At 55.3% G+C, this 26,745-nt stretch overlaps 9 protein-coding genes across 9 annotated transcripts; 5 read left to right on the top strand and 4 right to left on the bottom strand.

Moving 5' to 3' along the window:
• Positions 1 to 744: 744 nt before the first annotated feature.
• On the top strand, positions 745 to 4,774 carry CkaCkLH20_08503 (aspartic-type endopeptidase; the record flags this gene model as incomplete). Its single annotated transcript, XM_038891218.1, has 10 exons — positions 745 to 2,296; positions 2,352 to 2,464; positions 3,404 to 3,551; positions 3,607 to 3,629; positions 3,680 to 3,809; positions 3,862 to 3,899; positions 3,960 to 3,997; positions 4,061 to 4,198; positions 4,256 to 4,678; positions 4,729 to 4,774. The coding sequence occupies 10 exons, from the start codon at positions 745 to 747 to the stop codon at positions 4,772 to 4,774; spliced, it is 2,649 nt and encodes an 882-aa protein (XP_038743592.1).
• Positions 4,775 to 4,932: 158 nt separating this feature from the next.
• Positions 4,933 to 5,871, bottom strand: CkaCkLH20_08502 (uncharacterized protein; the record flags this gene model as incomplete). The annotated part of the gene is made up of 1 exon (XM_038891217.1): positions 4,933 to 5,871. The coding sequence occupies one exon, from the start codon at positions 5,869 to 5,871 to the stop codon at positions 4,933 to 4,935; it is 939 nt and encodes a 312-aa protein (XP_038743591.1).
• Positions 5,872 to 6,503: 632 nt separating this feature from the next.
• On the top strand, positions 6,504 to 7,567 carry CkaCkLH20_08501 (swr1p complex component; the record flags this gene model as incomplete). The annotated part of the gene is made up of 2 exons (XM_038891216.1): positions 6,504 to 6,835; positions 6,910 to 7,567. The coding sequence occupies 2 exons, from the start codon at positions 6,504 to 6,506 to the stop codon at positions 7,565 to 7,567; spliced, it is 990 nt and encodes a 329-aa protein (XP_038743590.1).
• A 126-nt stretch (positions 7,568 to 7,693) lies between these two features.
• Positions 7,694 to 8,612, bottom strand: CkaCkLH20_08500 (DSBA-like thioredoxin domain-containing protein; the record flags this gene model as incomplete). Its single annotated transcript, XM_038891215.1, has 4 exons — positions 7,694 to 8,280; positions 8,338 to 8,378; positions 8,438 to 8,516; positions 8,579 to 8,612. The coding sequence occupies 4 exons, from the start codon at positions 8,610 to 8,612 to the stop codon at positions 7,694 to 7,696; spliced, it is 741 nt and encodes a 246-aa protein (XP_038743589.1).
• A 419-nt stretch (positions 8,613 to 9,031) lies between these two features.
• Positions 9,032 to 10,153, top strand: CkaCkLH20_08499 (uncharacterized protein; the record flags this gene model as incomplete). Its single annotated transcript, XM_038891214.1, has 4 exons — positions 9,032 to 9,125; positions 9,182 to 9,372; positions 9,438 to 9,770; positions 9,842 to 10,153. 4 exons carry the CDS (start codon positions 9,032 to 9,034, stop codon positions 10,151 to 10,153), a joined length of 930 nt encoding a protein of 309 aa, XP_038743588.1.
• A 472-nt stretch (positions 10,154 to 10,625) lies between these two features.
• On the bottom strand, positions 10,626 to 15,605 carry CkaCkLH20_08498 (AAA family; the record flags this gene model as incomplete). The annotated part of the gene is made up of 3 exons (XM_038891213.1): positions 10,626 to 12,308; positions 12,359 to 12,637; positions 12,687 to 15,605. 3 exons carry the CDS (start codon positions 15,603 to 15,605, stop codon positions 10,626 to 10,628), a joined length of 4,881 nt encoding a protein of 1,626 aa, XP_038743587.1.
• Positions 15,606 to 18,034: 2,429 nt separating this feature from the next.
• Positions 18,035 to 18,295, top strand: CkaCkLH20_08497 (uncharacterized protein; the record flags this gene model as incomplete). Its single annotated transcript, XM_038891212.1, has 1 exon — positions 18,035 to 18,295. One exon carries the CDS (start codon positions 18,035 to 18,037, stop codon positions 18,293 to 18,295), a length of 261 nt encoding a protein of 86 aa, XP_038743586.1.
• Positions 18,296 to 19,735: 1,440 nt separating this feature from the next.
• CkaCkLH20_08496 (carbonic anhydrase) lies at positions 19,736 to 20,686 on the bottom strand (the record flags this gene model as incomplete). Its single annotated transcript, XM_038891211.1, has 2 exons — positions 19,736 to 20,124; positions 20,218 to 20,686. The coding sequence occupies 2 exons, from the start codon at positions 20,684 to 20,686 to the stop codon at positions 19,736 to 19,738; spliced, it is 858 nt and encodes a 285-aa protein (XP_038743585.1).
• A 4,058-nt stretch (positions 20,687 to 24,744) lies between these two features.
• Positions 24,745 to 25,092, top strand: CkaCkLH20_08495 (uncharacterized protein; the record flags this gene model as incomplete). The annotated part of the gene is made up of 1 exon (XM_038891210.1): positions 24,745 to 25,092. One exon carries the CDS (start codon positions 24,745 to 24,747, stop codon positions 25,090 to 25,092), a length of 348 nt encoding a protein of 115 aa, XP_038743584.1.
• Between the last annotated feature and the right edge of the window lie 1,653 nt (positions 25,093 to 26,745).

Here is a 26,745-nt window from a genome sequence, read left to right as displayed (position 1 = left end):
CACGCCGTCTGACAGCTGTGTTTTCATACTATCTACATCCAATCAAATTATGCTCCAAACAGCATACGCCGTCTAATAGCGCTTCTATTGGTACGTTTTTCAGATTTTAATTATTTATTCTGCGTAAATATCTCTCGAAACTAGGTGCGTTCAAGATATCGTCAGCGACTGCGAAATGTGTCGCTTGAATGCCCGTGACATGGACGTATTTGACTCGCTTCAATTGCGTAGACCGAGACTTGCGCAGCCTGCCTCTACTAATTTCAGCTGCAGTTTGCCAAGTCTAACAAACGAAAATGAGACAAGGCAAATCACAAGGGTTTCTGGTTGTTGGCCAATCATTGTTGGTGCCAACTGGACGGTTCAGCGCTAAAAAAGCTCAGTTTTCGCCCAGTTTTCGTGTTGGACTCAAATATCACAAGAAAGCAAAACCAAAGGGTCCACTTGCCCAGCCAATACGATTCCATGTCAGTCACACCGGCTCTACAAGTTGTTGTTGGTTCCAACAGACTGAAGACGTTGGAAAGCTTGGCTGTGGCATACACGTCCCGGGCCCAGAGGCTTCAAAGTGTTTGCGGTGGAGGCAGATGCCTTGTTCCCCTCGCCTCCTTGATTCATTCTCTCTTGTTGCTGCTCTCTCCTTTTGTTTGTTATTTTGTCTTCCATGGCTGATCGTTGTCTGCTACCTGCCTCTTGCAAACCATCTTAATACAGTAGACAGCGTTGTGATCACCAACATCAGCAATGGGTGTTGACATCAAGTTCTCAGTACTTCTTTCTATTACTTCTGCCCTCTTTTTGTTTCTGAATTTCGTTCAAGCTCAAAACCCAGTACCGTTCGAAGCGCAATGGTCTTCCGCCAGTTTCGGCCCCGATGGCCCTTGGCAAGCTGTCGAAGTCACACTCGGAGACGACTCTAAGGTTGCACTCTATCCAGGCCATATTTTCCAGTCGTGGATCATCAACACCGAGTATTGCAAACTCAACAACTCCAACGGTTGCTACGCATCCAAGGCAGGAACTTACAACAACGCTCTGGCTTTGCAAGATGGCAGCGGCTCTACGTCTGGAATCGTTTACGAGCCACCCATATCCGACTGGATGGTCGGGATGGAATTTGCTGGCAAATCGCCGAAGTTCTGGGTTGAGGCAATGCAACTAAAGTCGGGGGCGTCAAACGGTCCTACCCACGAAGTTGCAAACGTCAGTCTGTCCATACTTGAGGATCAAATGCTGGCGTATCCTGGGGGAAAGTGGTATCCAGCTTTTGCTGGATGCCTCGGAATCGGCGCCCCGAATACCATCAATCAGTCTTTTTCCACTGATACCTATCCCGTCAACGCCAGTCTGGTGCCCGGTATGTTATGGGCCCAGCAGAAGACACCATCAAATTCTTTCAGCATGCACATCGGCTCCGTCTTCTCACGTATGGGAGGTTCTCTTCTGTATGGCGGATACGACCGGAATCGTCTTGTCGGAGACGTCCTCGTGGCAGACAATGACTTTATCGACGACCCCATCACACTGAAGGACATCAGCATCGACGTTGTCCAAGGCGCATCACCTTTCAACTTCACTACTCAAGATGGTCTCCTCACCTCTGGAAATAGATCCATGGGAAACGGTCTGCGCGTCTCGGTCGACGGCTGTGCTCCTTACATCACCCTTCCCAAATCGACCTGCGACAACATTGCCCTGCATCTCCCGGTGACCTACGACACAAACCTCGGGTTATACTTGTGGGACGTTGATTCCCCTAAATACAGCCAAATCGTCTCATCGGCTTCGGCCTTGTCATTTACGTTTCTCTCCGATGCCAACACTAAGCCCCTCACGATCCGCGTACCCTTCATCCATCTCAACTTGACACTCACCGAGCCTCTCGTCGAGTCACCGGCACAATACTTCCCTTGCTTCACGGGCGGAGCTGGAAGATACGCTTTGGGCAGAGCATTCCTACAGGATGCTTTTCTGGGTGCCAACTGGGGCAAGTCCAAGTGGTGGCTTGGGCAGGCTCCTGGTCCCAACATCCAACTCTCATCAAGTATTTCTCCCATATCAGCAGATGACACGGTGATCACACCGGGCAACAACAACTGGGAGGAATCTTGGAAAGGCGCTTGGAAGGTTCTCACCGACGATGAAGCCAACGGGGCGGCCCCGGTTGAGCCTCCTGTACAGACTGGTCCGGCGTCAGATGTTAATCAAGAAACCTCAGCCCCGGAAGGCCTCTCAACCGGAGCAATAGCTGGAATAGCTGTCGGCGGGGTGGTTGTTCTGGCACTCATCGGCTTGGGTATCTTCTTTTGGCATCGTCGTACACGCAGATCGCAGGCCTCATTGATGTACAGAGAGCCACCACGATACCATGACAGCGGTTTACATTATGATCCTCAACTCGAGGCACCAAAGGGACCTGTGGAGGCACATGGCTCTCCGATGGTATCGGACGGGCAGTATTATGGTGGGAAGCAAGTGAACGCATCGGAACAAGCCCCCACTGGTCGGGCAGAGTTGCCATGAGGGGAACTGGATTGGATGTCAACGTGAGTTAAGGAGACCTAGATGAAGTAATTGAGCCAATATTTTTGTTACGTTGGAGCTTATGAACAGAATTGAATAAAGTATTTAGACGGGAACTCAGGCCAAATCTTGAACGTCTGAATGGTTTGAAAGATAACATTAACACAGCATTAGGACACAACTCGTTATTGTTATGAACATTATGATTATCGTGACTATCATTTCTGTTGTCGCTCTTGTCGCTGTGGTATTTGGTCTACGCCCTTCTGCCTTGTGTTGGATTGAGTAAATCCGGCTTGGCCCCAGGCCCCCAATCCAGGATCTGAGGCAGGTGTGCCAGCGCTAAGTGAGGTTTGGAAGGTCGCCGGTGCATACATGACGGGATTGGGTAGTCTCGGTGCCAGTCACGAGTTTCTCCTGCGCAAACGTGGGGTTCTCCGTGTTATCTGCGTGCATGCTCTCTTGGCCTGGCTCCAGTGGTAACTACCAACAGCATTTTATCCAGGGTCGCGTGCGGGTCTTATATCCCCTCTCACCCGATGCCTTCTCAAATGCCCTTCTGACACCATCGCTCATTCACTCTTCTGGAAACGTTTGCGAGCTACGGCTGAGAATGTCAGATCCAACAGCGACTCAACCGGCCTCTCAACCGGCTGGCCCCCGACCAAGCACCGATTCGGCCCCACCTGCTACCCGTGCGTTCCTGGATGACGCCGAAAACTTAGCGGGAGACCCGAATGCTCTGGAGGCCGAGGATTCAGGAAACGTGCGCATTCATCTTCCTTGACTTTTTGCCCCGCTGGGAAAGCCTGCTTCAGAGCCCCTGCTGACGTTGTCTTACTCAGGATGATGGGTCCTCCATTGATGACCAGATGTACAGGACATTCTATGCTACACCATGCCTAGCAATCCAGGGCTCGTACTAATCCACCAAATCTCCAGCTCGTCTTACAGTGCCTCATTGGCCTCAAGCGCCGTCGACTACCCCGTGGAGCACGGCCGACGCTACCACGCTTTTCGCCCAGGAGGTGAGGCACTCAGTGCGCGTACTCAAGCAGGCAAGGTGCTGATAACAATACACAGCGTATTTCATGCCCAACGACGAGGTAAGCGGTTCCTTCTCTGATCCGCGGCCTTCTGTGTCTGAACTTCGTAGCATGAAATGGACCGCCTTGATCTTTCCCATGCGACGGTGCTCAAGTTGCTCGGGGAACGACTGTATCTCGCCCCGCTTGAGAAAGACCATGTGCAAAACATCTTGGACATTGGAACGGGTACAGGCATCTGTAAGCACAAGTTATCGTGAATATGGATAAAGATGCATACTCATATGACCAGGGGCGATGGAAATGGGAGACTTCTTTCCCGAGGCGCAGGTGGGTCAGGTCTGATCTTCCCCGTGTCGTCGAACGCGAAGCTGATTTAAATGCCCCCAGATCTACGGGAACGACTTGAGTCCTATCCAGCCAGATTGGTGAGTTTCGTTCAATCCGAGTGCTGTGAAATTAAAGTTTGCTGAATGATAACCCCTTTTAAGGGTTCCCCCCAATGTCAAATTCGAGGTGGACGATGTTGAGAGTCCTTGGCTTGATGATCGAAAGTATGACTACATCTTCTGTAGATTTATGTTTGGCTCCATAAAGGACTGGCCGAATCTAGTGAAAAACATCTATGAGTAAGTTTAGAAGGAGATCCCAAGATGTTGGGTTGAAATTAATCTGTCACTGCCCAGCAACTTGAATCCTGGCGGCTGGGCCGAGTTTATCGACATCAACAGCGAGTATTACTCGACCGACGGGACTTTGACCGAGGACCATGCTGCGCGTAAGTGGAACAAGACGCTCTTGGATGCCATTGGTACGATGGGCCGTGAGATCAGTCCAGGCCCCAAGCTCGAGAGCTGGGTCCGGGACGCCGGATTTGAGAAAATATTTCACAAGAAACATGTTGTCCCCGTCGGTCCGTGGCCGAAAGATCCACACTACAAGCAACTGGGTTTGATGAACGTGATGCAAGCCCTCAAAGGCCTCGAAGGCTTCACCATGAGGGTCTTTTGCGGCGTACTGGGTCGTACTCCAGCCGAGGTTATGGTGGAGCTCGCTGCTGTTCGCAAGGAGCTCAAGACTCTTCACGCTTTCCACGCGCAATACGATGTGTAGGTCGTCCTCGGTACCTTCACGGAACTGATGCTGACAGCTTGCTTAGGCACGTGGTTTATGGGCAAAAGCGATTGCAAGGCGAGAGTACATGATCTGTTTACGTTTGAGATAGTCAGCGTGTCCTGCGCCAGTCACTTTGGGACCCACGTTTTGCTGTCCAGAAAGGACATCTGCACTTGCGGTGATGGTTAGGAAACGTCTTGGTCACTATTTTATGTGTACATGTAATTGGGTCTGCGTGAAATTCAGCTCAAGCACCGGCCGCAAGTCTCTTCAGCTCCGCTTGCTTCATTCGTTCCTGTATCTTGAGTCTTTCCGGGATGACGCGCTCCCTGGGCGCTGTTATACTCCATGCAGGCAGCGACTCCTTCCCTAACGCCTGCAAAGTCGCCCGTTCCACCAAGCTATATTCGGATCCATCAGACCGGTGAAAGTGGTGCGGTTCCCTGAGCGACACAGGCGGGTTCGTAATGATACGCAGCCTCCGAAGCTGGTTGCGCGATGCGCTATGCAGCATCAGCGGATGAAGCAGGTACACGTCGCCGACCTCCCCGCAAGCCTCGACGAACTCGTCACAGCTCCCCGCAAGCGAGTTGAACCAATCCAAGTTCCGCTCCGCCGCGAAGTCGGGATGACCGCGCGGGACCATCCGCGGCGAGACCCCGTCCGGGTGGTCTAGCAGGTGCTTGGCCACCTTGGGGATCGCCTCGGGGCAGATCACGGTCCCGCCGCCGCCGGGAACGATGTCGGTAAACAGGGGGATCACGAGGAGGCCTTGCTCCGCGGAATCGAGGTAGTGGACGAAGAAGTCGCCGTCGACGTGCCAGTTGTCCAGGTCGCGGGGTGATTGATCTTGTCCCTCGAACTCCGGGCTCCCGAGGTTCACGATGAGGGAGTCCCTCCAGTGCTTCGATCCAGGGGCAATGCGGTCCTCGCCGCCGCAGACCTCGCAGATGGCAGTCCAGGCTTTGGGTGCGAACTCGGAGCAGTCAAAGGAGCGGTGATGGGGCATGTTTGTGCGGTGTTTCCACGTCGACTTATCGTTTGGGTCCATGCCCAGGCGCGTCCAGACATCTTTGGTCACCCATTCTGCCTGCTCTTTCGTGAAGCAATTGCTGAGCTTCAACCAGCCTGTGGCGATGAAGTGCTCTTTCTGAGCTTCGGTCAGAGGGTCTACAGTAGAGGACATTGTTGAAAACTGTGAATAGAAAGGTTCAGTGGTCAAGACTGCTTGAAGAATCAAATGTCGAGGGTGAATAATGACCCCCACTGAAAGGTCAAGGGCCGCGAGGAAGGGCTCGAGGGAATGCGGGGAGCGCGTGCATGATTGATCAAAGGTGCCTCTGATTGGATAGACCCGATGGTCCAGGGGACATAGATATGCATTTCAGAGTCATGGCAAGCATATGCATCCGAGAACCCGTCAAGATGACCCAATATCCGGAAGACACGCCGTCGTGAAGACTCCCGTTTGGTCGAAAGCTTCTAAAAGCGAGTGCCGCCAGCGCCGGCTAAATAGGCGATCCATGGGTAAACTGCCCATCCCCCACTGAAGAATCTTTGAGTTCTGACGTGCATGTTGGGAAAGGAGGGTTTCATCGTGGGATGCGGAGAAGGACGCCGCCGAAGCCGATGTGATGGAATCGGGAAGCGCGCGGGACGGGAGGTCGTCGGGAAATTGTGGGGCTTCATTGGCGTCAGACCGAGACTCACCGACGCGCTCGGTGAATCACGTCCCGACGGCAGCCGCTCAAATCTTCCATCCTCGACCAACCCACCGCGTCACTTCCAACGAACCCAACTCCACAAACCCTCTCAAAGATGCCGCCCGATCCAATAATTGACGACGAAGAGTACGAGTCCTCTCAGGACTCAGACTTTGCGCCAGACGATGTCGCCGTCGCGGGCGGCGATTCCGACGCAGACTCCGACTCCGACAACGAGGGCCAAGCCGCGACCACCAACAAGCGCAAACGCGATGCCGCGGGCGCCGAAGAAGACGATGCCGGGTTCGAGAACTCGGGCGACGAGGCGCTGATAAAAAAGGCCAAGAAGAAGCGCAGGAAAGCCAAAGACGCCGATGGAGCCCCCAACGAGGAGGACGAGGGCGGCGAGGGCGGACTGGTCAAGACGCGAAGCATGCGCGCCGCAGAGTAAGCAGACCCACGCAGGAAACAAAAGCCTAGACGCGATGCGTTTTCGGATTGCTAAAATCGTCCCCTCGCAGGAAGGTTGAGCGAAAGATCGCGGCCGCGTCTGGCCCGGTCACAGTCGACGTCGACGCCATCTGGGCGCAAATGCTCGCTGGCCAAACGGCGCCGCAACCCGGCAAAGACAAAGCCGCTGACGAACCCGACTCCTCCGCAAAGGCGACCGATTCCGAAAAGCCGACCGCACCCGAACCCTCGGAAATGATCCGCATCAAGCGGACCTACAACTTCGCCGGCAAAGTCCAGACGGAGGAGAAGCTCGTCGCGCGCGACTCGGCCGAGGCGAAACTCTACCTCGCCTCCCTCGGCCAGGACGCCGCCCCCGACGGCGCCGCGGCCGAGGAGACGGAGGAGCCGAAGCGGGTCCTGAAGAAGGCTTTCCGGTCGGCGTACGAGCCCGTGATCGAGATCGTGGGCCAGCGGTCGGATCTGAACCTGGGTATGACGGTGCGGATCAAGGCGCGGGAGAAGGAGGCGCAGGCCAAGAAGCTCAACACGGTGGAGAAGAGCAAGATGGACTGGGCGGGCTACGTCGACAAGGAGGGCCTCAAGGACGAGCTGGAGCTGGCGGGCAGGTCCAAGGACTCGTACGCCCACAGGCAGGATTTCCTGGCGCGCAGCGAGGCCAAGAGAGACGAGGAGGCCCGGCGGGCGAGAACTGCGGCGCGTGTATAACTTGTACATGTCTTTTCTTTACGGGTTTGCGGCTGGGGAATGAGTCTGATTCGGCGTTTGCGTATGGAAAAATCAATAGATACCCCCTCATTCGAATAAAATTGCTACACTATGACGGCCCCCGTCCTACAACTTTGCGCCTTTCCTCTGCGTTCCCGGCGGAAGGATGGCGACATCCTGGAACGGGACCCCCAAGAACTCATACAAGAAATGAAACCGGTCACTCCCGAAAAAGGGCTCAGCTTTGCCCTCGTCGTTCACAGCCCAGAACCAAGGCGCCCCGAAAGCACCCCTCTCAATCGCTTCCTGCGTCCTCGCCTTCACGGCGTCCTTGATCTCCTGCGTCGCAGTGCCTTCCATGATTTTTTTCACGTCAGCCTCGGTGAACAGCTTGGCCCCGTCGTCACCTTGCTGCGGCGGATACTGCCGCGGAGCGTCGGCGAGCGCCTTGATCAGCACGTCGGGCTTGGTGAGGTTCAGGTTCGGCGGTTCCCAGAAGCAGTGGAGGAACCAGTGCCAGGCGGTCTGGTAGGCTTCCGCGGGGTGGTTCTTCTTAATGAAGTGCAGCGCGCGGAGGGGCAGGATCGTCATGCTGCGGTCCATGAAGTCCGGGGGCGTGGTGATGTCGGGCTTGCCGACGCGGACGGAGGAGCGGCGGGCGTCGAAGGTGCCGTACTTGGCCTTGGCGGGGAGGGTCCATGGCGGCTTGTTTCCTGCGCGAGACGTTTGAGTACCTAAGCGCCGTGATTTGCGGTTTTTGGATGACTTACCGGACGCGGCGTTGATGCCGCCGAGCAGGACGGGATGAATGCTGTTGGGGGATTATTTGTAAGTCGGGGCTTAACGTCGAAATGGGGTCAAATGACAAACTCTATCTGTACGCCATGTGCTGCGAGAGCGTCCTGGTTCTGGATTATGTGGTAGAATGCAATGTAGCTGTACAAAGATGCTTTGATCGGTACGTTAGGGCGTCGTTGTGACGGGGTGTATCCGTTGCGAGCTGGGACTCACCGATATCGATGTAGACGTCGACCTTGCCGCCCATCTTGGCGGACACTGATAAGGCAAAGTGAGATAGGTACGGAACGGAATACAATATGATGGAGACACCCGGAAGCCTAAGTCCAAGAATACGATTGCGCCATCGAAGACGTTTCTATCAAATAGGCACGGAAGGGCGACGTGAAGGAGGTGAAGTTGGCCTGGGGTGTGGGGTACCTCGGCTCAATTGTAATCTGGGGTAGCTGTGCTTAGCTCCGGGATGATTGATGATGAACATGGGGGTTGTCACTGATCACTAAACAATCTCACAGCCGAATTCCGACGACATAATCAGCACTTTCGATGGCGATAAAGTTCAAGTCTCGATGAATTGAAGTTGCATATGATTATCTGTCGGGTGTCGTTTTCTATGATAGCATAGCTTCTTTCGAACATACGAACGTCCTGTCTAAATTCAACAATATGAGCGGACCCAAACAAGTCGCCCTCGTCGTCGGAGCGTCGAGAGGCATCGGCCGTCAAATCGCCATTGACTTCGCAAAGAATGGCTACGCCGGTATGACGCCCTTCAGATTACTTCTCGTGGCATTTCACTCACACACAAGAACAAAGTCGTTGTGGCCGCCAAGTCCACCAGCGACGCCTCCAAAGTGACGCCCTTCCCGCCGAACCCCAACTCGCAAGAATCAACGATCAGCACGGTAGCCCGCGAGATCCACGAAGCAGGCGGCGACGCAGAACCGATCGCGGTAGACGTCCGCGATCCTGAAAGCGTCGCCAGGCTCGTAGAACAGACGATTCAGGTCCGCCCTCCCTCCCTTTCCTCGCAGACCCCAGTCCTCTTCTCCAAATCTAACACCAGCTGCAGAAATACTCCCGCCTCGACGTGTTGGTCTACAACTCGGGCGCGATATGGTGGGCCTCAGTCGAGGACACGCCCCCCAAACGCTTCCAGCTCATGCAGCGCGTGAACCCAGAGGGCCTCTACCTCACCCTCCACGCCTCCCTCCCGCACCTCAAGCGCGCGGGCGGGGGCCGCATCGTCGTCGTCAGCCCGCCCATCTACAGCCGCTTCTTCCGCGGCAAGACGGCGTACGCCATGGGGAAGGTGGGCATGAGCGTCCTGACCAAGGGCCTAGCCATGGACTTTGCCCGGCAGGGTCTGTCTGAGATGGCCATCACGAGCATCTGGCCGGCCGTGGTAAGTTCATTTCTATTTCGTCCACGGCCTACCTACTCGTTTCATACACTGAATCGGTGTTAATGTTCCAGGCCATCGAGTCGGCCGCCACCCAGAAGTTCCAAGCCTCGAACTCGGACGAGGCGAAGGACCTGCGCAAGCCCACCATCTTCTCCGACGCGGTGCTCGCCATCGTGCGGGCGCCCGCGGGGGCCGTCAACGGCGAGATCGTTCTCGACGAGGACTTTCTGAGGGACCACGCAGGCGTGACGGACTTTTCGAAATACGCCCTCGTGCCGGGCTCGAGCCCGCGGAGGATCATGCCCGCCGAGCTTCCGGATCTGACTGTGAAGGAGCAAGACGACGAGGGTAAGCGGTATAGCAGCGCAAAAGCCAAGATCTGAGATCATGTGTATAGTAAGGTAAAGAATGATCAGATTTAGTTCCCTCTGTAGGATATGCAATCGATATCAAAAAATGGAGGCATTGCAGAGTAGTGACATGCCTTGATGGAACTGAGCTCGCTCAATTTGGAGGCCACTGCCACCACCTACCATCGATTTGACCACCACGAAGCAAGTCAGGCACTCTGCCATGCACAAATGGCTTCCAATTCCACGGTATTTTGATGCAAGTATCGTCTATTGCCTGCCGCGCTATGCGGGCAGGATGCGGTGCTTCTTGATATAATGTACTTTATCAAAGAAAAAAAAATAAGGTCGTCCTGTCGCTCGCAAACTGATAGACCCATTCCGTATTCCCCTTCCGCCCTCGCCGATCCCTCTCTCATCATCCCGAATGGAAATTTTCAAAACACCAAAGAAACATGTGCTATTTTTACAATGTAGTCGTCTCCGCAACCTCCGCCACTTCCTCTCACGAGTCCTGGCTCTGCTGGAAGAGCCCCTGGATGTTTTCGATATCGCTGATCGTCTCGTTGAACACCTTGGTGAGATCGCCCAGAACCTTCATCCGATTCCACTCGTGCCTTGTCCGCCAGATCTCGTCCATGAGCTCACGGTTGATCTGCTCGAGCTGTTCAATAGTGCAGCCGGAGGTTCCCTCGGTCAGCTCTTCGAGGAAGTTCTCAACTTGGCTCTCGTTGATGACTGGCTGCTGTTGAGAAGAGGAGCCAGAATTCCTTATTTCGTCGCTTGTCGAGTCGTTCAGAATGTTAATCAAGGTCGGTGCATGCGACTTGGAATCCCCCGAGCTCCTCGACTTGTTAGGCGACGAGTTCTGGCTGCCCGGCTCACCCATTGACGGCCGAATGAGACCTCGTGCGATGGCTTGCGCTTGGGAGTGTGGCCAAGCTTCATCGCTTGAAGTGCCCTGGCTTACGGGAGCCACGCCGGGAGGGATTTGAGTGTCTTGCAGTTGAGAGTTGTCTCCCTGGCTGTAGTGTTCGGGGTGCACGCCGTTGGTAGCCTGAGTGCTCCACTTGTCCGAAGATCGCTGTGATGGGTCGGATGTCTTCGTTGTGGACGCATCATTAGCCAGCTCCGAAGGCGACATGCCGGGGGGCACAGTTGTGATCATGGACCTTTGCGACACCTGGGTGGTTCCGGTCGTTGTACCGGTCGTAGGATTTCCCTGGGCTGGCCACTGGGGAGGCTGCATCAAGGAGCTATCCTGCGTCGTGTCATCGTCGACACCACTCATTTGCACATCGCTCTGCCGAGATGGGTTGGATGTTCCGTTGCTTTGTTGGGGAGCTGCAGGTCCAGCGCTGAGTCCCGGGCTCATGACCTGGAATCGAGCCAGAGCATGTGTCGACCCAGGGATGCGCTCGCCCAGAGTGACAGGGCCCTGCGAATCGCTGTCGTTACCAGCAACGTCAGTCTGAACGCGGTCGACGATAGACTGCATGGCCTTTCTCTTGCGCTCCTTCTCCGCTGCGGCCCTCGCTCGTTGAATTTGCCTCTGGTGCAGAGACTCCCAGTCCACGGTGGCCGTATTACCTTCGATCGTGGCGACGTCGACCTCACAATTGCTGACGAGTTCGTTGGCCTTGAGCGTCCGTTCTTTGTCACCAATGTTCTTGGAGTCTTTGGCGAGAGCCTTTATATCTCGGAGAAAGTCCTTGGGTCGACAGTAAAAGCCATTTGAAAGGCGTTCCTCGATCGTAGTGGTTTCCAAATTGTAAAATGTCTTGCCAGTGGTTGTCTCGCGCAGCACATCATCTCCGTACTTGTCTTTGACGATCTCAAACGGACGAGGCTCGATTCCTGCAAGGTCGGGGCGCACGTAGTTGACCTGATTTTCGGCGAAGAGGTAGTCGAGTTGACCCGGAGGAATGACGGGTTGCCTGAACTTCTTGTACTTTCTGTTGATCTGGTCCATGATTGGCTGCAGCTGCACTTTCAAGATATTCAGAAGCTGATGGTCGCGTTTCTGCATAGCCCTGACTTCTTCCTTGGAGGGCACCTTTGGCGGTGGAGGCGGAGCGACTGGGAGCTCCTCCAAAACTCTCTTCTTTCGGTTGGCAGGGTCGGGGAACTCGGCCGGGCTCTTGCGGATGTGATCCACAATTGTAGAGAAGTATTCACGTCGGTTCGGCTTCCAATGTGTTAGTGAGTAATTCCCAATGCAAGAACGTGCGTACTTACATGCTTGGGCCGCTCGATTTGCAATCGGTTTTTACGAGAGAATGCGAACAACTCCCGCACAAGATCTGGATGAAGATCTTCACCGGCTTCATACTCTGATGTCGCAAGCACTAGGATCGGGTCTGTGGGCGGGATTGACTTCAGCATGGCCTTGAAGGTCTGGAACGCCAGACTATCCCGCAACATGGCAAACCATGACTCGATGTTGGGGATGTAGATAACACTGGGTTTGTGTCTCTTCACCTCGGTGAAAAGTCCAACGATGACTTGTTCCATCGGCTGCAGAATATTAGCATGCGTGAAGCAACGGCTTGGAATCAGGACTTACCCGTCCGTCAGCGAGCAAATTGGGAAGACCAAAGTTTTGCACTTGAACACCCTCGAAGTAATGCAGTAGAGCAGAAGAGAGATAACTCTGACCCATGCCAGTGAAGCCATGAATCAAGAAACGCGGGCGGAAAATACGAGATCGTTCGAACTCCTGCTGCAAGGCTTCGCGTCCAAAGCCGTGGTCCTCATCGTCGAATTGCTCATACATGGCCTCTTCCAGAGCAGTCAGCTTCTTCTTGCGTGGAAGAACCTCGTCAAGCGCCCGTTTGATCGAGTCGAACTGATCACGCAAGAGTGGTTCGATGCCCTTCGGCAAAGGAGCTGCACCAGTGCCAGCAGATCTCTCGGAAGAAGGAATCATCTTCTTGATAGAAATCATGAAGTCCGTAGCATGGATACTGATGTTTTCCGCGTTGACAATGAGTTTATCCTTGGAGGAGTAAATCTGCGGGTAGGTTCTCTGGATGGCATTGAGAGCGGCCTCCGTGCAAAGGGCTCGAAGGTCAGCACCGCCATAGCCCTTCGTGTTTTCCGCAAGCTGCTGCTTGAAAGGCTCTGAGAGACCCCAGTCCTTCGTGTGGATTTCAAGGATAGACCGGCGACCCTCCACGTCAGGAAGGGGGAAATAAAATTCTCGATCGAATCGACCAGGTCTTCTGAGGGCGGGATCGATGTTGTCCGGACGATTGGTGGCTCCAATGACGATAACCTGTCCGCGCCCGTCCATGCCATCCATTAGAGCGAGCAGTGTCGAGACGATGGATGCGTGAATTTGTTCCTGCTTGCTGGAGCGCACAGGGGCCAAACCATCGATTTCATCGAAGAAGATGATACTTGGCTGTGTCCTTCTGGCTTCCTCGAAGAGCAACCGCAGTTGCTTCTCGGCTTCACCAACCCATTTGCTCAGAGCATCGGCTCCCTTTCTCATGTAGAAGGTAATTTTGCGGCCTCCAATACCCACGGAGTTGGCAAGCGCTCTGGCAAGGAGAGTTTTACCAGTACCAGGAGGTCCATGGAAGAGCACACCTCGCGGGGGCGTGACATGGAACTTTTGAAAGAGCTCTGGATACAGCAAAGGAAGCTGTACCATTTCCTTTAGCTGGTCGATGTGGCCTTGGAGACCACCGACCTGGTTGAAGTCCACGTTGAGGTCGACGCCGAGAGGATCAGCATCTGCGAGAGCCTTCGTATTCTTGATCTTGCCGACGTTGGGTGTCGCACCCACCCCAGCCACGTCGCCGCCTACAGGCTGCGCAAGGCCTGGGAGCAGCCCAGCGGGAGCGGCGGCTGATGTTGGTGTCATGCCTATGTTACCAGCAGCACCAGAACGGCCGCCCATCTCATCGTCACTGCTATCGGAGTCAACGCCTCCAGCGGCACCGGTACCCCAGGGCCCCGCAAGGAGCGAGCCGACGCCGCCTCCGCCTCCGAACGGACCGAAGGTGGTATTGAGAGCACGGTCCCATGCTTGGCTAGCGCCTCCACGACCACCGCGGCGGCGGGCAGGGGTCGGAGCGGGGTCGTCGCCGTCGTCTTCCTCTATGTTTACGGCGGAGAGAGGCGGCATGAAATAATTCATCGGCTTGGCTGCGGCTCTGCGGCGCTTCGACGCTGTTTCCTGGTAGATGATTGCAGGCGAAGGACGGCGTGTGCGACGGGAACGGGAGTCTTGTCGAAGCTCATGGAGCTCCTCGGCCAGCTCGTCGTGGTCCAACTCGACTTCGTCGCCAGACTCGGCCCCACGTCTCGAGCTTCTGGTGGATCTACCTTTCGGTTTCGCCGCTCTGCCGCGTGGAGCCGGACTATCGAAATCTCCATCATCAACATCGCCGGAAACCTTCTTGGACGAGTCCGACATCTGCACGTCTTCTGCAGACTCCTCGCCAGGCTCGAAGTCGCTACTCGGCTCTTGAATGGATTTCGATTTTCCTTGCCTTCTGCGAGTAAGCCGTCGCGTTGGAGCGTCACCTTCGGCGTCATCTTTTGGATCCTCCTCCGGCTCAGCAGCCCCGGCTCCAGAAGCGCTTCCTCTTTTGGCTCGGGTTCTGGTTCTTGGACCCTCGTCCTCCTCGTCATCGTCTTCAGCCGCATCATCAGGATCTATCTCGGTTGATTCCTTGATGGCATCTTCCATGACGGTGTCCTTGTTCTCCGTTTTTGTTTCATTATCCACAGCTGCGTCCTCCACATCGCCGGCCAATTCATCGGCATCGGCGTCATCCTCATGACGGAAGCTGCTCTCCTGGGTGGCCTCCTCAATCGTTTCGGGCGCCTTCTTAAGTCCCTTGATTGAGCGGGAGTTCCGCGTACGAGCGAAGGTCTCGGGGCTTCGACTCCTCGAGGCCGGGCGCGCATGCTTGCCTGAATTCGACAGCTCGACGTGCTCCTCCTCCACCTCGGCCGTGCGAGCACGCGTAGATCTTCTGGTGGCAGGCGCAGTGGCAGCGGCAGACGAAGAAGGATTCCTTGGTACCCTGAGTTTAATCATCAAGGACTCCTTCTTTTTCTTGGGTTTGGCGTGGTCCTCGGAGAGTTCGTCCTCCGATGCCTCGGCTTCTTCAGACTCGTCACTCTCGCTCTCCTTGTAACTATTATGTTTGGTCGCGGCTTTTCTGGCGCGTCGACCAGAAGCGTTGACGGGTGCGTCCTCGTCTTCCTCTTCTTCATCCGAGACGAAAGAACCCTCCGCCATGCTGTCAGAGACATCCTCATCGTCGTCTTCAATGTCGGAGCCTCGGTATCGGGTCTGGCGTTTTCGGCTGCCGCCCCCGGAGCTGCTCTTATGGGACTTGGAGCCACGGGAGCGTTTCTTGCTTTTCGAGACAGGTTGGTCCGTGCCGGGCTCGAAGTTCTCATCGTCAGAATCCGACTTGTTAGGATCGAAATCCTCGATGTCGCGCTTGCGCTTGCTCGGCATTGTGTCGCGATTGGGGTATCGGAAGCAAGTGAGGGCTAGGTGTGCTGTCGCGTTTGGATGCTAGATGCGGGCGACCTGTTGCTGCCTGGTGTCGCGAAGAGAACTGCGTCTATTATGTCAGCGTCAGAATACACCTGAAAAACATCCAAAAAGTGTTTAGGGCGAGAAAAAGATATGAGTGATGATGGAGATGGTGGCTATTGGGAGGTTGGTGGGTGTGAGAAGTCATACCTGTCTCAGCGTTCAGGGAGAAGGCAAGAACAATGGAAGCGAACGTCAGGTGGTGGTGCAGCAGTCCGCCATTGGAGTTGCGACAATGGAAACACGAATGATTAAGGGAGCCTTGATGTTTGCAAAGCGTGTCGCTAGCGATATTGCGCGGTGTGGAGATGAATACACGGTGGATTGGTGATAGATTCGGATTTGCTGAAAAATCACCATCGCGCGTTCCACGTCTTGCGCGCCTGGCGTTCACACTTGGGCGAGAAGACGGAAGTCAGTAGAGTGGGTCTCACGTGCAGCTTACCAGCCACAAATGGTCCGAGCGCCGGTCCTTCCAGCCTGTGAGGTCTCCATTTTGTGCTGATGCCATTGGCTGGGCCCATCTTTCCTGCTTCCATTGGGGGGCCTCATTTTGACAATTCTGCATCGCGAACGTTGACTTCTTACCAGGCAATATCGTGACTAGAAGGTGTGCTGCATGCGCTGAGGGATCGCCAGTGTTCTGTCAACTGATTTTCATCTCGACCTCGCGATAGCCTGAACTAAGGCATGTCAATCACCGTGCAAGGATTGACGGTGCTCATCGGCGCACGAGGTTAAAGAGTCGGGCCCGGGGTAAGTGGGCGACGAGTGTCCACCACAAAATGTCGCATCATCTTGTCCACGGTACCACTCGAGAAGAAGAAGGGACTGGTCTTACTCAGACGAAGTGTCTCTCCGATTGACTGCATCTTATGTGCCCAAGGGCACGGAACGCAGTCCGCCGAGACCACACACCGACTTCGCGCAATGCAAAGGACCGCGGCGCAAATATGCGCGAAACAGCGAACGATCAACAGCAATGATGTCATTTTCAAGATTCTACGTTGTCGGGCTTCAAATTGCGCCGTCTCTGAACGTTGTGCGGTTGACAGCTCACGAAGGGGCTTGACGCCCTTGGAGCTTCGAGGATGTGTCTGGCCGAAGAAGCGCAGCCCCCGCATCAAATTTGCAACCACAATCAGCCAGAAATCACCGGGCTATATCAGCGCATCTTTGTCATGTCTGCTGAACATCAAGCTTCGCCAATTCGACCCTTCGATCAGCCCTACAGACCCAAATCTGGGGTAACCCGCGAGGTTTAGGTTCCGGGCCGCCAAGCTCAGGAACGTGGCCGGGAAACGTGGCTGGTGCATTGATGCCCCCTGGTCGAGGCACCTCCACTGAGAAAAGCCACTGGCCAATGAAGACGAGTTCATGCCTTGCGGCCTGATCACATTCGGTGCGCCCGACTTAGCAGGCAGCAATCCAATACGGCGTCACGTGCATGACTGCCGAGAGCCGCAAATGACGCTAAACTCATCGGCGTCGTCCGAACATGCGGGACGGAGATGACTAAACCGGCATAGCTGACGACGACGCGGTGCCGTCCAACCGTCTCATTCGCTGACACACCAAATCGCACAAGAGTCACGAGGTGAGACTATGCAAGCATTATTGCATGGACTCGGATTCCGCGTCCTTCGGGTCACGAACGAGGCCCGCGACTTGTCTTCGGATACGGTTCACAGGTGTCCGTACGAGCATGGTCGCCAGCTTTCCTCATTCGGTCGTTGGGTGACGGCCTCAAAAAGACGCCGTTTATGCTTATCCCTTGTTTCCTCGCTCTAGTCTCGTACACTAGCACCAGTTTTGAGGCCGTCACCCAACCATCAGACCAGCAATTTCGACTTGCAGATCATCGCGTATCCGCAGCCATTGAGGAGGACGAATGCGGAAGAACAACGCACAAGGGAGAGTTCGACAGCCTGCCTTAGCTGTTGCCTTACGAGGCCATCTCCACTCGCGGTTCGCTCTCGGTCGCAATCGATGGGGTAACCGTGTCCAGCAGACCGGCCTCGGTGGGGCCACTACCACCGGCAACCCGGCCAAGTCGGCAGGCGGCCACTCGGGGCACAGCATTTTAGACCATCGAGCCCCATGGCGTCGTCAATCCATGCCGACCAAGCGAACATCAGCGAGAGCCAAGAATAAGCAGCCGTGCAGCCGCATTCAGAACTGACGAGCTCTTCAAAACATTTAAGAGACGGGTGCCCCAGAGGTCTGGACGAGTCTATCGTCTCCCAATCCATCGCGTATTCTTGTCTCGACCTCACACATCAACGTCAGAGACTCAACATCCATCGTAACTCGCAACATTCAAATCAATCAATCAATCACTCGTCACAATGTCTCCGTCTCTCACTGCCAACTTCGAATCTGCCCGGCCCAAGAGCAGCCGCGCCGGCTCTGACGCGAGCTCCATCTCGGCCGACTCCTTTACCACCAGAAGGGCAGTCTCCCACGACTCCCCTCGCCCGGCCAAGAGGAAGTCGTCCCATTCTCAGCCGGTCAACGTCTACAGCCATTGCGGTCGTCACAGCTCTCAATTCCTCTTTGGCGGACTCTCAATCAAAGACATGGCGCGCTCCATCTTCAAGCGCGATTAAGTTGTTTGAGATGATGTTTTTTCACTTCGAGAAATAGGAAACGGGAGGGGAACATCAGTAGCAAACAAAGGCAATCAACCGTCGCCGTTCGCCGCATGCGACCGGCAGCAGACCCGCCAAGAAAGCGGCGAGAGCGCCGGCTCCACAACGGCTTGAACGGCTTCGAAAAGGAGCGCCAAGCGGGAACCCGCAAAAACCGTCCTCCGGTCTTTTACGTCCGGGCAGTCCCCTCTTCACTGCTCTTCCCAGTGTCACTGCTCTGCGGGCTCCACCCGACTCTGCGTTCGATTCCACAATCCAACTCTGACGCAAGGCACCGGATGCGGAGCAAACAACGCGCAAGTCGCTCTCGGCGCCAAGCCAGGAACCGTTGAGCCTGAGCCTGTCTTCTCAGTTCAAACACACGCACACAAATCCGTCACGTCACTCAAGACGGACAGACTTGTGTTGCAAGGAACACCCATCTCCCCATCTCCCCGCCGCCCGCAACCTCGCTCCACTCAACATCATCCGTACCTGCTGGCGCCTTGGCGCCGGTGAGGCAGCGAGTAAGGAAAATGAGCTTGTATTGTGCCAAGCAACAAACCGTTGAACGGCAAGGGACGCTCGATCCAATCACACGCCGCGCTTACCACGACCTTCGACCCGTTCCCTTCGCCGCCGCATTTTGCGGAGTCTGGAGAAGCACGACGACATAAGCGGCCCATGGACGTGACATCGCTCCGGTCAGAATCCGTCTCTGTCTCTCTCAGGTCTCTCAACAACGCGGCCTGCCTCTACCGGCAATGAACGACGCCCTTGCGGCCTTTTCCTTCAGCGATGCGGACATGGCAATAGCCGGAAACCGGAAGCGGGAGGGCTGGCTGTATCCGTGGTTTCCGCGGCGAATCGGCCATCTCGCTTCCCCCTTTCTTCAGGGCATCCGATGCTCTTTTCTTCTTTTGGGACATGCCAATGGCTGTTCAGTGCCAGAAAGACGCTTTTTATTTAATGTTTGGAATTTCAATGATACCACGCGGTCATAGAGACTGCAACGCTTTCTACTCTGTACGACTCTTCTTGTATGAATAATAAAAACCACGTTACAAGTTACAAAAAGGTTCCCCGTCTTATCTCAATGCCAATTCTTGACCCTGGACGCCGAGAAATTCAACCCCTGCAACTCGCACGCTATGATGTAGATTACCGTGGTTCTCTCTCTAATCCGTCATCTCTCAATATGGGCGTGACCGCATCTAAATGCTCGTATGTACCTGACCGCCCTCGTCCATGCAATATCCGTATGTATGTACCAGTCTAAAGCCTTTGTCACGCAACACTCCCCTCGCAAAACGCCAGCCAAACACACGGGTATCCGTACCCTCTCCCCGTAAGCATCACCACCCGCCGCCGCAAACCGGACAACGACACAAACACTCACTCCCTCAAGTGACATATCCCTTAAGGCGACATGGCGTTGAGCATGACCCTGGAGTGATCCAGCAGGTTCTTCCGGCCGGGGACGTTCTGCGTGTACCGCGAGTTGAACTTCATGACCTTCTTGGCGGCGCGGAACGTGACGTCGTCGACCGTCAGCGGCTCCGCGACCACGTTCCACGCGATGCCCTCCGTGCACGGCGGCGTCGTCAGGCTGCCGCCGTACTGGTACACGTCGGAGCGCGCCAGGAGGTCCTTGAGCTCGCAGAAGTCGAGGCCCTGCGTCTCCGAGTGCGAGCCGGGCTCCGCGACCTCGTCGAGGTGCGCGAAGACGTTGGACAGGAGGGGAGAGGGGGAGGTGTTGTCGACCTCGATCAGGAAGCCGACGACGGAGGCGCTGGGGCCCGTGGAGTCTGTTGGGGAGCAGGGGGTTAGCTTTTATTCTTTTTGGTCTTCTACTCATTGAGAATAGAATGAAGCAGAGAAAGAAGACCGCCGGGACTTACTCTGATTCGCCTCGGCATCCGCCTCAAACACAAAATGCACCTCCATGGGGAAATACTCGCTCTCGACGCGGTGCTCGCTGGGCGTGTGGAAGTGGAACTGCTTGAGCGCGTACGTCCTCCCGTCCCTCGTCAGCGTGCCGTTCTGCGCGACGACCTCGAGCGTGCTGCCGAGGTTCTCGAGGACCGCGCCGTCCGGGTACGCCGGCAGGTCGAACCCCAGGCTCGCGCCGGCCACGAGCGTCGCCGAGGTGTCGTTGAGGTTGATCGGGCTCTGCTGCGTGCCCGTCGCGCACTTTGAGCTCTCGTTCTTGTGGCCGTGCCAGTTCAGGGGGCCCGTCAGGTCGTTGTAGCCGAACGTGGCGACCTCGACCTCGCCCTCGGCGCCGGCGGAGCGGGCGTAGAGGGATGTGCGGTGGTGGCAGATGGCCGAGGCCAGGGTCGCGAAGGGGAGGATTAGGGAGGACTTCATTTTGTACGTGTGTAAGTGCGGGTGTGAATCAGAGAGGAGTGAGAGGTAAGGACGGGGTCTTCCGGGAGTGTATGTTTGCTCCAGATGGTGGGAAGGAGTGCCCTCTTTATCCTGCCCCCGATCTCTCCGGGATATCTCGTCAGATCTGAGGTCCCGGGCATTGTAATCCGCCGCCCTGGGACACATCACACAAAGCAGGCCATTGTCCAAGATGGGTACCTCATCCAGCAGGCGTCATCTCACGAGGTTGGGTGCCACAAAGGGGACATATCCTCTTTGCCTCGCGCATCTTGGCGGCATATGGTGTGGACTCTCCGCCAGAAAAAAAACGGTCGGGACTCCGTACTCCACGCCGAACCGGGGTCTGCGAACCCATGGAAGCCCCAGATGAAGATCACCAAACCCACTCTTGCGGCGTCTAATCTGGAGAAGCGACTCCCTTGGCCCCAACCAAACAAAAACGCCAAGAATAAAGACGAGAGGCGCAGGAGGAGAAGGAGGGGCTTGCAATATAGGCTGTCTTGTTTGGTCTTTGAGAACTGTCGGGAAAACAAGGAGAGGAAACGGGGCCGTCAAAGGCGAACCTGAGCGAGTTCTTACGAAGGATTCCTTGGGAAATCTCATTCGCTTACTGCGCGGGCGGAGCAACGGGGGTTTATTTAGGATACCGCAAGCCGCTCGCACCAAAAAACTGCAAAAACCGCCCCAAGGCGACATCACAAGCCGCCATGCGTTGAGCCTCACTCCAAATCGACACTATGTTAGTCTTTGGCTGCTCAGCCTGGCTGGGCTCAATCTCACTTGGCCATACTAATCTCTGATTTGTGTGCAAAATTCCATAGGAGCGATGAGAAATTCAAATTAGGCTCTGCCGGTGTCTCTTGAAAAGGAATCCTAGATCCGGACGATGAGAGGGCGCAGTTGACGCTGTAGAGCAAACGCAGCGCGGTACCGAAGCCGTAAATGCTCACCGGTGTGACGGTCAACCGCCAAGCTTCCTCTGGCGTCTACACCGTGACTTGACATTACCGGAAACGTAGAGAAAAGAAGAAAATAATGGGCGGCTACAAGATATACTAAAATCGGATCACCGGATGAACTTCTCCAGAGGCGATGCCCTCCATATGGACCTTGGTCGCTGACAATTGACTACCCATATCAAGTCCATCAGCATTCCTTTCCAAATCAAAACCACGACTAGCTAGCTCACCAAGTCATCTGCTTCGAGGGTCTTCCTTACAAGCCCATCAGCTACAAGCCACGGAGGAAGTCAGCGCTACCTCGCAGCAGAGCTCAGAAACAACCACTTGGAACGTGTGTGTATGACGCCCAGCCGTTACATGTGCGACATCATAAAGAAAATAACCCGTCTTGGCCGCTTTCCCCCTCGGCGGCAGACGAACATGACGTCTCATGAGATACGGGAGGAAAACACGCATAAACCCATTCTCCCGTCTTGGACGACGCAACTCGACACGGGTCCAGACCACCCTTTGACGTCGGAGACAAGCCCCCTCCACACGACAAGACGGCTAAGCCTTAAGCGAGGGCGCCGCCCAGACGACCACCCGTTCAACGCCAGCCGGCTGGGCGCGAGAACGAAGAGAGGAACCCTTCGAAGCGATGCCGGGAAATGTTCGAGCTGCTGTCCAGTTGTCCCCCCCACGTAGGACGGACAAAAGTCCGGGGGCGAAGCTGGGGGAAAAGAGGGGGTGATAGGACGTGGGATTGATCGCCGGGCTGGTCTAATTCGTCGAGACCGTTGCTGGCCAAGGCAGAGTGGTTTGTTCTTGGTGAGAGACTGAGCCTGCGAGTTTAATCCAACGTCGGTCGGACGATGGCCGAAATGGTGGAGTTGAGGTGGAAGATCGCATCCTGCTCGCCCCCGTCGAGAGGTTGGAAGTGGGTTGTTCTTGATTAAGTGCACGCACGATTGCGTGTTCGAAACCCCGTGTGATATCTCGCGGTAACGAACGCAACAAATCTTGTCCGCGCGATCGATAGCCAAAAAGACCGCACCTGAGCATGTCCGCTTGGCATGATGAGTGTTGTAATCGAGGGCATGTGGATCGACTACAATTTGCTGACAACTTGTCAGATCTCCGTGCACAGAAAGCCCTGTACTAAGTCCCTTGACATCTTTCATCATCGAAGTCGTGATGGGACGAAACTTCCAAGTCTCAAAGGCGGGCTAGATCGCTGAGCATCTGATACGACAGATCCAGAACGAGCTCGAGAACGGGCAAGATTGACCTCGACCAGTGTCATCGGTAGCTTCTCCTATTGGGAGAGACTGACTTGGCCGATGACATGAAGCCAGGTCAGGCGGCTTGCTTCCTTGATGGAGAACGAAGCCGAGTGGCGCCACGGTCAACTTCACTGGAAGCCAGCGTGAGTGCAAAGCAGCAAATGAAGACAATCACTAAATTGCCCCTCGCAAATGCATGCCGCTAAAGTCCCGGGACAGACGACGATGCTTCGTTGTATGAAGTAAGCTTTATACTGCCGTGTTCCAACACAGTCCCGATGGTGAAGTTGGGCGCCTACCCCTTCAGACAGTTCCCTATCGAACCACGAGACCTCGACACATTGCCACCAACAGTCCAAAACTGCGGTCCGGCGTATCTTGTGCTGTGCATTGCATCGCCTTCTTGCTTCCGTCGCCTGGAATGGCAGGAGCAGGTAGCCGCCAAACCTCCTGCGACCTCCCGAGTCACATCGCGACTACCCGCGAACGTGAACGGCGGGCAACTAGAAACGTGCGGTCGCAGCTACCCGTACGCTTATCCGGGTCCTACCGCATGTTGCCGTCCATCCCAACGTGGTGCGTTTCGGCAAGATCTCGGAGTACAGGCAATATTGAATTTCTGATGTCGAGGCGAGGTGGGCATATGCTGAGATTCAATTCGACACGCAGTCAGCGTTCACGGCGTGAGTTGTTCCCAGCTCAAAAAAGCCAACGTCAGAGATAGAAAAGACAGCAAGCTCCAAGTTGTCGACTGACGAGCCTCAGCGGCTGAACTATACTCCCAACTTGGGTCCCGTACAGACGCAGTTGGGAGTGGTGAGAGATACCACAATGTATCAAACCCTCCAGCATAAGCCAGGGCGATCGAGGCGATAATCTTACAGTTATGATCTGTCATAGCATATCTGGCTGTTTAGGGAGAAATGGGGCTCTCCTGCCCGTGTGTCTTCTGGTAAGATCGTCAGCAGGTTCTCTTGAAATTTCGGTTGGTTAATCAAGAGCACCAGACCGTCACGTCCAGCGATGTCGCGCTTTGTAATTGCATGAAGCGAATGATGCTCGTCCAGAGTCGATATCGCATTTGCTGCTGATGACTCGAGAGCATTGACTTCCAAGTCGTTCCGTGGGAAACTATTGAAACTCGATGAGACCAAATATGACCGATCCGCACCTTTTCGTAGAACCTGACTGAGTTACTTCCAGGAAAAGCTGGTCAAAGGTCTCCCTTACAACAGTCTGCGCGGCTACTTCACGTGCAGTTTGAAGCTTATTCAGTCGTAGATTCAACTAAGAAAGCCAAATCGTCGACCCTCGTTCGTGCGCCCGGGAGGATTTCGAGCGAGGAGGCTTACCCAAACTGTCAATATACCATTTTGAAGGCGAACACGTCAGAAAATCTATGCCGGGCATGTCTGTATACGGAGTTTATGTTTGGTTGACAAATCTCATCGCACTGGGTACCTACCGGGCACAATATGACCTCTTGTCGCAGTCACCGGGTAAGGTTGTCCTGCATCTGAAAGGTTCCTAGCGCGCCTTTCTTTGTCTTTCGATTTAACTTCTGAGATTACCCCAGTCGGAGAATTGACGAGCATGCTTTTTCTTGTGCGATACTGACTTGGGATCATTAGTCCGCTCACGACGTCGGAGCCACGCCGGTGGCTCGGCCCCGATGTGGGGTTGTCCGGAGTTCCAAAGCCGTCTTCGTCCGATCCCGTCCTTCCGGACTCACGCCTCTACCGAACGACGTTCCTCAACATTGCGAGACTTGGACTCTCGTCGAAATCGACACCTCTCACGAATCCAGCCGCTGGAACGAGCCTCGCCATCATCCTTACCGACCTCGTACAGCTCCCGCAGCTTGTACGTCGTCGTAACCCAGCTCTCGGGCCCGGTCGTAGGACCTTCACCGCAAGTAGACGAAGCGGAGCTCGCAGGAGGGCTTCGGTACGACGCCTCGGAAGCTGAGGCTGCCCGCCCGAGGCGTCAGGGCTCGATCTTGCGCGACGGCGAGCCCGTCGGTATGTGGGACAGTCGCACGGCGTGGGACGAGAAGCTGCATGTGGCCGCGTACGGAGTGGACCGGCATGCCGCCCTATTCTTGACCGTCGCCGTCTGGAGTTGGACAACCTCCACCCGGCTTGGCTCGGAACACTGACTCTACCGGACTGGATGGAGCGCTCCGAGGGCAGGGGCGGGAGGCACGAGTCGGACTGGCGGTGATGCCTCCGCTGCGAGGCGACGCTGTGAATGCGCTCTGCCCATCACTTCGACGGCTAATCCCTGGCAGGTCGTCTCGGTAATGGAAGCGGGCGTTATTGCCATGGCGCATTCAGGCCTACTTGTGGCCAGTTGACGGTCGTAAGCGGGGAATAGTAGGCGTCTTATTGCCAGGACTGGATCTCATCCGCATGGGGGGAATGGACGCTTCCAAGTTGGAACTCAGCATGTGCCGTATTGAGTGGGTTCCGTGAAGTTGGACTGCCCAAGACGGCGGGCCATTGGACCAGGATGTTTGTCTCCCTGGACCCTTTGGGGAATCGAGCCGCCTTAAGGTGTCATGCTATTGGGGGCCGACTGATGGCAGTGAATGGGAGTGCGCGGCCGCTCGTCTCGGCTCAACCACTCTATTGAATTTCTTTCTTTTATTGGCAACTCATAAATCTTTCTGCCTTCTCCGGGGTTTATGTCGGCAGCCAGGCCACCGAGTTATATCTCGCTAATCTTTCGCGGAAGAATAGTTGCGCTCCCGGCCGCGGCGCGTTATTGTAAATCATCCAGGCTGCCCGGGGGGGCATGGAGAGTCGAGAGTGCGGGGGACGAAGTTTGGTCGTCTTCATCTCACCGCAATTGATCTGTCATACTGAGAGATTGGGCGTTCTCATTGCACCAACTCGGGCCCATGGCCGGTCTTGGCCGTGCGAGCTTGCAAGCCCCTCGAGATCGTACCCACGAGGTGGAGGATGATGGGTCCTGCAAAATATCACCGATTGACCGGCCAGTATGGCCTCATCGGGATTGCCTTGCGGTCTGCATCGCTTGCAGCGCTTCAAAGCGCTCGCATTGCGCATCTGCACCTAGAACTTGCTTGAAGCACAACATTTCTCTTTGCTCACTGAGCCTGGCTGCACAATTCGTCGTCCTCGTTGCACAGAATCCGCCAGGATGGACGACAGAGACCAACGGACTGTCTCTGGTTTACATGATCGTCACCAGTCATTTTCTCGCTAAAGCTGTAGCGGGCGATGGCGTTATGGCTTAGGTCCGATGGTGCTGCTGACTAGGACAGGACACCAGGAACGAACCCAGTCTTCGTCGTGGGACCATGTGAGATGCAGCACTCGGAGGTCAGTTCTCGTTCTCTACCCACAGATGCGACGGCGCCAAAAGGCGGGCCTCGTGCCCTTGATAGTGTTGGTGGCTTGCGCAAGTTTGTGGATGGGGCCGCGACTGGTGAAGTGATTCAGTGAGTGACATTCGTTACAATTTCCACATGGCGTCTGAGGGAAAACACTGGCCAAACAGTCTGACCTCGAGGCTGTCCGTCCTCCTCTCCGCATATGCACTGCCGCAACAGTCGGTGACCGCTTGTCAATTGACTTCAACAACGGCGTATCGGGACCAGGGGTAAACTTGGAAACTTGGGCTCTGTCGCCAACAAATGTTAGCCCCAAGACCCTGATCTTTCGGCCAGTCAATCATTGGTGAGCGTTGCTGGCATTAGCCAGGTGGCACCGTGGCAGATAAGACCCTACTCAACTCTCGAAGAGATCACTGCCAAGTTGGTCTCAGACCAAGGTGATCGTGATAG

Source organism: Colletotrichum karsti, assembly GCF_011947395.1.
Source record: "Colletotrichum karsti strain CkLH20 chromosome Unknown Scaffold28, whole genome shotgun sequence".
NCBI classification, from domain to species: Eukaryota; Fungi; Ascomycota; class Sordariomycetes; order Glomerellales; family Glomerellaceae; genus Colletotrichum; species Colletotrichum karsti.
This window is presented reverse-complemented; position numbering and strand designations above follow the sequence as displayed.